We start from the raw sequence: 11,460 nt of genomic DNA, 5'->3' as shown, positions 1-11,460 counted from the left end.
AAAAATATTCCTTAATTAAGAGACTTCCCTGTATGAAATTAGCCATCTCATACTCTAATTGAAATGAGTCGTGTTGTCTTGATTATAAACCTTATTCAGATAATTTCATATGGTGGTGACGATTGTATAAGGCCTTAGATTGAGAACAAGGTGAGGCTCAATTGAGCTGAGGATCCAAGTCATAACCCGAGCATCCTTGATTTTCCATTTAGGCAAAGCCTCGACCTTCGAGGTACGAGAACACTCCCATCAATATAACCCCACAATTTTTTTCCTTTGACAAATAATTTAAATTGAAACTTCCAAGCAGAATAATTTTTGCTAGTAAACCGAATATGAAACGAGTCTACTTTATCGTAAGACATGATCCATTAGAGGAAAATAATCACATGCGAGAATAACAATAAAGGTGTCGAAAGGAAGGAAGTCGCCAAAATATTGAACAAATAACGCTGAAAATTGATACTCAAAATAGAAAACATATGCGCCGAAACAGCACAACTGAACCAGAGAAAAAACATCGAAATCCAAAAGCCACTGAAACAAGAATAGAACCTAAAAACACAACAAAAGTTGATGAAATCCTAGTTGCTGAATCGAAAATCAAGAACTCCAAAAATCAACTAAGACAATGCCAAAAATAAAGAATCCACAATGAAGCTCTTTTGAGAGAGAAAATAATTCGTGAAAGACAGGTAATCTAGTAACCTGCTCTTGATACCATGTCAAAATACTCAGAAAACTGTCAAAATACTTAAAAAACCCAAAGAAAATAGAAACAGAGAAACCTGTTTTTAGAACCTATTAATTTGTCGTGAGTTCCCCTCCTTTTCTTATATATCCCTCCCATCTATACATGGAAGTATATGTTATACATGGAGTCTAACTGATTCTTAATATTTAGCCTCTATTCATGGAAAGATAATCTTTCTAGCTAATATTAACAGAGTCCTAAAGTTATATACGATAACACCTTCTGGTATAAGTCTTTTGCTGGTGAAAAGTTTCTTGTGGCATGCAAGAATTCTCCATATGATAAAGCAATATTTTTTGTACATCAGTCTGCAATTGCATACTATTTTTTTTTGAAATAGAAATGATGCTCACCAATGCAACCCTCATTGTTTTAAAGTCATTAGAAGAATATTTTAGCTGGACAGAAATAGTTAAACCTTTCTCTTATTACATAAATTCAATTTTTATTTCATCCAGGAAAAGTTATATTTTTCTCAACAATGCCTTTGTTATTTGATTCAATAGCCTTCCATTAGATAGGAATAAATTTAACAAATACTGATAACTCTCGGATAGAGTATTAGAACGGAAAAATCCATTAGATAATAAACTCTTGGTTCTAAGTCATCTCTAGCAATAAATCAATAGTTTAAAGTGTTTTTCTTGCATATTCTTGATAAACTAATGTGTATATATAGATATAGGAGGATCTGTTTAGGAAGTAGAAAAATCCTTTAACATCTCTTTATTTGCAAAGAATTCTTGATGTGAAAACATAAAGACAAGGGGCTTGTTTTTGAATAGGAAAAAGAGTGGATCTGCAGGATCTCAAATGAATTGGCTTATTCGAAAAACGCCTTCTAAAATTCAACAATGAAACAAATAAGAACAAAAAAAATATTGCTATGTTTTTGCAAGAACTTGATTCAAGATTACCGTAGACATGCTCAACTTGCCCTTTGGTTGCTTTAGCCCAAGTAGTTGCAACCTCATAATCCTCACTATTATTTCTCGTTTCAACTTTTTTTAAAGGTTCTAACCATTTATTTACGAGCACTGATGAAATATCATCCTATATAAAAGAGAATCGTCTATAGATAATTTGTTTTTAATTCCTAAATAGAAAACCGAGTAATTGTAAAATACACACACCCATAAAAGATAGTTTTAAAAGAAACGTAACTCCCCAACTCTAAAGTTAGCCGTACAAGAGCTTCCACCACAACAACCAGAACAACAACAACAAAAATGATATCTCTACTCAATACCCTTTTGATAACCAAAACTTAACAAGCCAATTTTAATTATAATAAGAGCAAGAAATATAGATACAAGACACAATTACCCATCCAAATAATAGGGTGTTAATTCTTGAACATTTTGTAGTCTTTCAATGGAATCACCATAATTTCCTCTAAATAACAATAGAATAAACTAATCATAACATATCCAACATGTGAAATCAACATCATAAATATAATTAAATACAAAAAAGGAATACAACTTGTTGGAAAAGTTTGTTTTGGTTAATGGGTAATTTTGATACCAAATTAAAAACAGAGCCTAGTTTTAGATTTTATGGGAATTTAATCTCTAATACAAGCTCTTTAAAATGTAGCATTAACTTGATTTAAATAAATTAACGAATGAATAGAAAATTAATTTCAAAATTTTTTTTGTTGATATGTTTTAATGAAACTCAAAACTCTTTAAAAAAACTTTTCTCACATAGAAAAAAATAAAATTTCTTGGTGTTTATAAAGTAGAAAGTTGAGGAGTTAAAATTGGACCCAAAAAACACCCAATTTTTCTTAGAAGAAATATGTCATAAGCAAAGTGAACTTTATGCTTCAACCCACACAAGTGCATGTAGGCTTAGGCTAATGCTTGAGTTTATTGTAAAATAATTTTTTAGACTACAAATAATTATTTTTGGTCAATCTATTATAATTTTGGATTTGAATTTATAATTCTTTAAGTTATAAAGAATTATTTTTTCTTGTATATGTTTTGTACAACACAACCCATAAATATTAAAATATAAACAGTCCTTTCTAGAAGTATTTTATTCAAACCAAAACAATTTTTTCAGCTTAAAAATCTAGATTTATGGCCAAAATGCTTGAGTACCTCCACCTCATGCTTGCCAGAATCCACATCTAGCCTGCAAACCGAGGAGATTATCATTGAAAAGAAAACACCACAATTTTCAAGAACCAACAAAACCCTACACAAAAACTTACCATTATTAGAGGATCTTGCTTACAAATGCAGTGTTGGCATTCAAATAAAAAACAAGTCCTCCACCTCTTAAGAAATCACAGGCAGCCTCCATCAGTTCTTTATCAACATCCCCAGGTGAGTAGCATCGAAAGGCTGGTCCAGATCGGGCACCCAAAAACAAGTGCAAAGTGGATTAAAGGAGATAATTGGTTATGACACAAATAAAATCCCAAACAGAACACTATCCCTTGTTCATCCACTAAAATGGATGATTCCAAAATAATAATAATAATAATAATAAGAGAATAAAGAAATAGCAGAATAACACTGACCTGCAAGCAGAACCCTACAAGACTATCAAGACATGATAACCAAAAAAAGAAAAATGAAAAAGAAGTAGAGTATTTCAAAATTATAAAAGAGGAGATTATTTTTTATTCATTTATTATTTATAGGGAGGGAAGGGAAATAGCGGGAAGACCATGATGGTGACCTCAACTCCTGTCCTGATGCACCAGTTAATTTCTTAACTCTTCCATTGCTTGCTTTCTCACCAAATCACCACTAAACTAAGCTACGTGAATTGGGATTTGTGGAAGATTTTGTTTATTATTGCCCCGTGGTGGAATGACAAATAACTACAAAAGAATTGGCCAAGGCAATCTTTGAAGGTTTTGCAAGTGAACTATTTTGTGGAAATAAATTTTTTAGGTATACTGTGTTCCAAATGACTGCTTTTAGTCATGCTTTTAAAAAAAGGGTGTTAAGTTTCGCAGAACTTTCATGCTTTTTTAACACCTGATCTCTTAAAAGATTGAGTTTGTGTAATATCTGCATATCGTTTTGTAATTTTACTTCGAAGTTCATCTAATTTGCATAAAAAAACTTGTACACAGGGACTTGAAATGATGGAGGAATCATTATCTCGCCATTAACTCTTTGGCAATTTTTTTTGTCTAGTTCCATTGTGTGCATGTACCATACATGTGAGGCTGAGAGCAGTCAGCACGTTAAAGGGAAGATTGTTAATGCTAGAAACAAAGGCATATTATTGTTTGAAGAGCTGAAATAGACCTCGAGTAGGTAAAGTAAAACAGAGCACTCTTGAAGAAATACTCAGGGTCACGTTTAAGAGCACTTTTTAAGAAGCAAATAGACCCTAGCATGATCTTACACGTGATATTTTCATGTTGCTGATATAATATAGCATCATGTTTTCAACAGGCCTCCAACATTACTGATCAGCCAAGAAACAACACAACAAGCAATGTTGATCATTGAAGTTTCCAGAGTACCCTTTTTTTTTAATTTCTTTCCACCTTGCTAAAGGAAAGTAGGAAAAGCTGCAATTAGGAGGCAGGGTAAGTACCTTGATCAGTAATTTGGGCCCCCTCATCCAGGCAACATAAATTCCATAAGAATCAGCACATTTCTAATATGGACAGCTATGCACAAGCTCTCGTTCAAATGTAACTTACACCTGGATGAAGTTCAACTAGTACGCAAGCAGTACTCAGATGAATGCCCTGCATCCCACTCTATTTCTCCACATGCCCCAAGGACTTTTGCAGAGATGTAATCATCCACCTGAATACCTTCTGCCTGCATCCTATACATGAGCTTCAAAGCCTCTTGGCAGAGCCCATTCCTTACATAGCCCATAATCATAGCCCTCCAAGTAACCAAATTCCGCTCTGGCATACTGTCAAAAACTTGAATTGCCTCTGATACATACCCACATCTGGCATACATATGAATTAAAGCACTACCTACAAACACATTAGATGAGGCAGGGGTCTTATTGGCAGAGGAGTGGATCAATTTCCCTTGCAGAACAGTTTCAAGATTGGCACATGCTTTCAAAGCTGATGAATAAGTAAATGAATTGGGTTCCACACCTTCCACCATCATTTCTTTCAAAAATTCGAGGGCCTCAGACTCATGCCCAAGACATGCATGACCAGAAATTATGGCAGTCCATGAGACAACATCTCTGAAAGGCATTTGTTGCAGGACTTTTGAAGCAGTATGGGACTCCCCACATTTACAGTAGAACCACACAAGAGTACTTCCTAAGTATTCATTTGATTGGCTGCAATTCTTAATGATTTGTGCATGAACTTCCCTCCCAGCAAGCAATGCCCCAATCAAGCCACATGCCCTGAGCATACTTACAATGGTCAAGTTGTTAGAAACTACCCGTCGTCTCTGCATTATTCGAAAAAGACATATAGCCTCCTCGCCAAGCCCCTTCCTAGCATACCCTGCTATAATGGATGTCCATGTAACCGTGTTCCTCCTCCTCATCCCATTGAAAACTTTTGAAGAATCTGAAACCTCTCCACATTTAGCATACATATCCACCAAAGAAGTCCCAACAAAAACATCATCTTTATACATCTTCTTCACTATAGCCCCATGTATTTGTTTCCCAAACTTCAATGCCTTCTCCTCTCCACATGCCTTCAAAATGCCAGATGCAGTAAACCCATTAGGCAAAAACCCACCATTCAACATTTGTGTGAACATCCCGAAAGCCTCTTCACAGCGCCCTTGTTGGGAGCAAGCAGTAATCATTGTTGTCCAAGAAACCACGTCCCGCTCGACCATCCGATCAAACACACAAAATGCGCTCTTCAAATCACCACATTGAACATAGAAATAAACAACAGCACTATCCACGATCAAATTCCTCCAGTTACCCTTTACAACACGAGCATGGACTTGTCTTCCTAACTCAAAATCTGATCTTCTACTACACAAATTCAACACACACACAAAAGTCTTGCTATTTGGTACAACCCCATCCTTTATGGCCTGGCTAAAATAACTTAAAGCTTCATCATCTAAACCAAACTTATAGTACCCGTTTATCATTGCCGTCCAACTAACAACATTTCGTTCAGGCATTGCATCAAACACCTTTCGCGCCTCAAGTAACTCCCCTAATTTCAAATACCCACTTAACAAATTATTATTGACATAAGTGCCCGAGTCTCTCACACACTTTAAGAAAACCGCGTGTATTCTTCTAATGTCTTTTACCCTGTAACAAGACTGCAACCAAAGTGCCAGCAAACTAGAGTCAACAAATTCACTTGCTGATTCTGTTTTTGAAAAATGAAGACCTGGGGTTCCTTTATATCCTGGAGAATTTGTGGTTGCTGGGTATTCAAAATAAGAAGAAGAAGGTGAATCACTAGTGCTCTTGCAAGAGAAACAATGAGAATTAGAGTAATTATTACTGTTTCCTTTTTTTGAAGCGCGTTTGTGTTTTGTAAAGGACAGTGGTGGTTGGATGTTGAAAGGAGAAGATTGTTGGAGGAGAGACGTGTTTGGTAAAACACATGCCATTAAAGAGAGCATTTGCGCACCGTCGTTTCTTCTTCTTCTTCTTCTTCTTCTTATTTTTTTTAAAAAACTCTGCTGGAGTAGTTAGGGTCGCAGGGATAAATTTGGGAGAGCCGTTGGCTTTTTCCCTCCTTAACAGCAATACTTGCTGAAAAGGACTAATTTCCCCTTGCAAAACAACGGCGTCGTTTGGAACGAATAGTTTTATTTAGGAAGACGGGTCCTGATAACGACACCGTTTTCTATCTCGAAGAACAAGCTAAAACCTCGAGAAAATATCAGATCAGATGGTTCCAAATTTTTTCTTCTAAAACCCACCCTCTTTCTTCCTCTTAAGTCTTAAATCTGAATCTCTTTGTTTGTGCCTGGTCGCTCACTGGTTAGTTGATAAATAAGAAGCCCTAAAAAAAACTGAAAAGGGAAACTAATAATTTGGTCTCCAAAATGGAGCTTGCCTGTGCTTCTGTGCAGGCTTCTTGTTCTCTGACTGTACCGGCTTCTTCAATTACCTCGCGACGTCGGTCTCCTTCTCTCTCCTTCTTCAGATATTCAATTTCAAACCCTATTATCTCTTCGAAACTCAATGGTAATATAAAGCCGTTCAATGATTTTTTTTCTTATTGCTGCTATTCCAACCTTTAATTCCGGTAATTGCCACAAATTGGGTGTTTTAGTGTGAGAAATTGCTTATATTTTATGAAATTCCAGGCTGTAGCTTACCAGTTAAGTCAGCGAGGCGGCGAAAATCCTCTCTTGTTGCTGCTGTTGGGGGCACAACTACTGTACCGAGTGATTGTGAAGGAGAGAAGGTGTCGTTTTCTGGTTCGTCTGAACCAGCGGCTATTAACGATGACGAAAATGATGGTGTTGATGATGGTAAAATGGCACGAGTATGCGATAAATTAATTGATGTTTTCATGGTCGACAAGCCCGCTCCAAATGACTGGAGAAAGTTGCTCGCTTTTAGCAAGGAATGGAACAATTTACGGCCTCATTTCTACAAGAGGTCTCAGGAACGAGCGGATAGCGAGGATGATCCTGGGAAGAAGCATAATCTACTCAAGTTTGCAAGGAAATTTAAAGAGGTTGGTTCTTAGTATTTAATGAAGCTTGTAGTTATGTGAACTCCCTATTTTACTTGGCTGGCAATGCGATATCTTTCTTAATTGTGTGTGTTTTGGTATGGATTAATTTGTGAATTTTGTTTCGATAGATTGATGAAGATATGCAAAGGCATAATGAACTTCTTGGAGTGATCAAGAAGGCACCATCGGAGTTAAGTGAAGTTGTTGCCAGACATCGTAAAGACTTCACGAAAGAATTTTTTGCGCATCTTTACACTGTAGCACAATCATATCATGACAATCCAAGTGAGCAAAATGGTGAGTGTGTGCTCTCACCTTTTTGGTGATGTATTTATTGATAATTTGTTTGTGTGAACACTGTATTCCTAGTTGGTTGTGGCGGGGTGATCAGATATCAAGTCTAACTGGTAGCAAGATTGGAAGTTGTATAATTATGCTACCTGTTGCCTGTTCTAGAGATAAAAAAAAAACTGATACTGTTATATAAAAATATGCGCTTTATTTTCTTGAAAGATTGATTCACCTCCATCCATGGCAGTGGCATGTGAGCTTGTGGCAATAGCAGTCAGATCTCAATCACCTTGTCTGCTGTAACTTCGCTGAGATTTTCAGACAAGCATACTCTGTTGTCATAGCTGTGCAAAGTCCATGATGGGGATAGGCTTTTATCCTTTATTTTCTTCAAGTATAATTGGATGCTGCTCCAATGATTGGGCTAATCCTTCATTTGTCAAAGACTTCTTGTTGAACGTTAGCATGAATGGAAAACATGCCATTAGGATTGAGCTGAAAATACATTTTTTTCCCTGTTTCGTCTTGTGTATTGGGTGATACTCAGTTGTATTTTCTCGTTTGCAAAGCCCTGGCAAAGCTTGGAAATGACTGTGTGGCTGCTGTACAAGCTTATGATAGTGCAACAGAGAACACAGAAGTATTGAATGCTGCAGAAATAAAGCTCCAAGATATCATCAATTCTCCTTCCTTAGATGCTGCTTGCAAGAAGATAGATGATTTGGCTGAAAAAAATAAACTTGATTCAGCATTGGTACTGATGATCACAAAAGCATGGTCAGCCGCTAAAGAGTCCAACATGACAAAAGATGAGGTAGAGTGATTTCTGGCCTCAGACAATTGCTCTCTTCTCCATTCATAGATAGTGAGACAAAATAGAAGAGCAGTCATGTTACGCAGATGGATCACATGAAATTGTCAAGCAGGAACCATTACAAGAAGCAATAGTGTTTGTTACTGTCATGTCGTTTCCCCCTTCTAAGGGGAATGGAGCAGTGATTATTTGTTTGCCATGCCATTTTCATTCAGAATGCACAAACCAGCCCTTGGAAAAGAATTATCAGATTCATCATTTTATTTCTTTTTGTTAGATTGTTGCTCTAGCGTGGATCATCTGTTGCTCTGTGTTGCAGGTCAAGGATGTACTTTATCACCTATACAAGACAGCAGTAGGTAATCTTCAGAGGAATGTGCCCAAGGACATTAGAATACTGAAGTATCTTCTCACAATTGAGGATCCTGAGGAGTGTTTGTGTGCCTTAAATGATGCATTTACTCAAGGAGAAGGACTTGAGGGGGAGGATGTGGACTCTCTATACACGTATGTACATGAAATTTGGTTGTTTTATGTTTATTGTGCATGGATTTATCAGCTGTTTCTTAGTCATTGCTAGTTTGATTGACATAAACATCCTTAGTCAAGGTTTCAAGCATATACTTGGCTGTTTCTTGACCAAGGGAAATTGCCCTGATTGAGTACTTTTGTTAAAAATCATAAAGAAAATGATGGATACTATGGATAGGTAGGATTGCTTAGATCCTTCCTGCATGATTTTGTGATGGAAGCAGAGGTTTTTTTCCCGCAACTTCTCAATCTACACGTACAGAACATTTCTTTAATAACTTCATTACATTTGAATTGCTGCTATTTTGTAGGACCCCAGAAAAGCTATACAGCTGGATAAAAGCTATGGTAGATGCTTACCATTTAAGTCAAGAAGGCACACTCATGAGGGAGGCTAGAGATCTGATGAGTCCAAAGACCATAAAAAAGATGGAGGAACTGAAGAAGCTAGTGAAAGACCATTTCATGTGATTCTGGACATGAAAGCGAACCTTGATTAGCGTTGTCGATCACTCTTATCTTGAGGATAGTATCTGTAAGACTAACATAGATGATTGTTGAAACACCAGTAGCTCTTATAGTCCATCAAGGGTTGTTTTTTTTTTTATTTTATTTTAATATATTTGCAAATAAGAACTCCTCTGAAGCTACTATAATATTAAACATTATCTTAGGCCTAAATGCAGACAGGACCCTTGAAGGTTATAAACAACCTATCCCATCTAGAGAACACTGGCAGGCCCAAGGCAAAACTTCCAAAGATGGTTAGAAGTGAGTGCCACGTGGCTACACCATTAACCTACGCAATCGAAACAGGGCCCACACCCAAAACTTGAACCCATCTCATTGGCAGAAACTGAAAATCGTTGGCTACAGCTTCGCGCAAGGAATCACGCCCACAGCAAAGATTCCGCAAAACTCTTCAAGGACGGGCTTGTAATCCACATTATGTGGAAACACATAACTCTCGTTTAAAATATGTAATTATTTTTAAAATATATTAAAATAATATTTTTTATATTTTTTAAAAATTATTTTTAATATCAGTGTATCAAAATAACCTACCTGAAAATATAAGAAAATATATTAATTTAAAAAAAAAATAAAAAAAGTTAAATTTTCTTTTAAAAGCAATTCTAAAATGTAAAAATAAAAGTAAACAGTAATTGGACTTGCAAAAGAGGATTTCACTTCTCAAGAAAAGTGTGGCATATGTAAACTCGCTATGTTTAGATATTCCTTTTGATGCATCTACTTTCGAAGCATTTGCGAAATTATTGGCAACACTATCTTCATCCAAGGAAGTTCGATTTGTTTTTAACTTGAAAATTGCTTGTTCAAGGTATATATCTTCAACATTTCATTAATTCTCTACTCCAGTAAATTTGAAATCGAAGAACACTTGTCACTGTTAGCATTTTGATCATAATAACGATGCGTTTATTTATTTATCTTTACCTTCTTTTATAACTTCATTTAATTTTGTTTATTGTGCCACTTTCACCTTTGAGTTTCAAGTCATGCAAGCAAGTGCAAAAGTTGAACAATCTGTATGAAATGAAAACTCTGCCATTTCATTAAATACACTGTTGGAGAGTTCCCAAGCACTGCATCTGATAGATTGTCCTTAACTCTGTTTTTGTAAAATGTTAGAAATTTTTAGCTGACATTTCTAATCTTTATGCTCTGAATTTTCTTTTGCATGATATTCTCCACCTTCTCTTTTCCCCACCTTTCTTTTTTTTCGGAAGTGTTCAAAATAGAATGTAGCAAGATATTGCATTCCCTCTAAGATTAGTTGATAAGTTGAATACGTATTGCATTTCCTTGTAATTCATTTTGAACTTATGATGTAAAGATTGCACCTTTGTTTTATCAAGTTTCGGATAAAATTTGTAAGAGAAATGTAATTTGTTTCAGCAAATGGCTTTTCTGTAACTAGATGGGATAAATTGAGGAAAGTTTTATTGAATTCGGTTGGAAAAACCAAGAGAAATAGGGATACAATTGTAGAGGAAAAAAATTTGGTAACTAATTAGAGTTTGGTCGGGCTTCCTTGTGTTAATTCCCAAAATAGCTCAAAAATTGCACACTTAGCATTTCCTTAATTAAGCTTATATAAGCTGGTTTGATTACAATTCAGATTTAAATTGGACCAGTTGGCACAGATTTCATGGGAGTGACCAAAATTGGTTGAATTGGCTTTCCATGAACGAGAACGTTTAATAAAGTAGAAATAATGATTGCTAGCTATAACAACTGAAATGCCAAGTGTCACATTCTTTGCTTCTCAAGAATTTAGAGTGTCTTTGTTTTTGCATTTAAAAAATTGCTTTAAATTAATTTTTTTTTATGATTTTTAAACATTTTAATATGTTGATGTCAAAAATAAATTTTAAAATATAAAAAATATTATTTTAACGAATTTCC

General features: G+C 35.6%; 2 protein-coding genes across 2 annotated transcripts; one reads left to right on the top strand and one right to left on the bottom strand.

Moving 5' to 3' along the window:
- Positions 1-2,661: 2,661 nt before the first annotated feature.
- On the bottom strand, positions 2,662-6,462 carry LOC133693284 (pentatricopeptide repeat-containing protein At4g18520, chloroplastic-like). The gene is made up of 3 exons (XM_062114471.1): positions 4,328-6,462; positions 2,979-3,111; positions 2,662-2,899 (listed from the first exon to the last, which is right to left on the bottom strand). Exon 1 carries the CDS (start codon positions 6,322-6,324, stop codon positions 4,450-4,452), a length of 1,875 nt encoding a protein of 624 aa, XP_061970455.1. The 5' UTR covers positions 6,325-6,462; the 3' UTR covers positions 2,662-2,899; positions 2,979-3,111; positions 4,328-4,449.
- A 97-nt stretch (positions 6,463-6,559) lies between these two features.
- Positions 6,560-9,615, top strand: LOC133693286 (uncharacterized protein At4g37920-like). Its single transcript, XM_062114472.1, has 6 exons — positions 6,560-6,895; positions 7,018-7,394; positions 7,523-7,691; positions 8,255-8,499; positions 8,819-9,006; positions 9,342-9,615. The coding sequence occupies exons 1-6, from the start codon at positions 6,754-6,756 to the stop codon at positions 9,499-9,501; spliced, it is 1,281 nt and encodes a 426-aa protein (XP_061970456.1). The 5' UTR covers positions 6,560-6,753; the 3' UTR covers positions 9,502-9,615.
- The last annotated feature ends 1,845 nt before the right edge of the window (positions 9,616-11,460 follow it).

The sequence above is a fragment of the Populus nigra genome, chromosome 5 (genome assembly GCF_951802175.1).
Source record: "Populus nigra chromosome 5, ddPopNigr1.1, whole genome shotgun sequence".
NCBI lineage: Eukaryota > Viridiplantae > Streptophyta > Magnoliopsida > Malpighiales > Salicaceae > Populus > Populus nigra.
This window is presented reverse-complemented; position numbering and strand designations above follow the sequence as displayed.

What these genes read in the sequence shown, in the direction of transcription:
- LOC133693284 (XM_062114471.1), bottom strand. Translation starts at nt 6,324, where the DNA reads ATGCTCTCTTTAATGGCATGTGTTTTACCAAACACGTCTCTCCTCCAA.
- LOC133693286 (XM_062114472.1), top strand. Translation starts at nt 6,754, where the DNA reads ATGGAGCTTGCCTGTGCTTCTGTGCAGGCTTCTTGTTCTCTGACTGTA. An exon ending in TTGCAAGGAAATTTAAAGAG is followed by an intron (nt 7,395 to 7,522) that starts GTTGGTTCTTAG and finishes TTGTTTCGATAG; the next exon opens with ATTGATGAAGATATGCAAAG. An exon ending in GATGTGGACTCTCTATACAC is followed by an intron (nt 9,007 to 9,341) that starts GTATGTACATGA and finishes GCTATTTTGTAG; the next exon opens with GACCCCAGAAAAGCTATACA.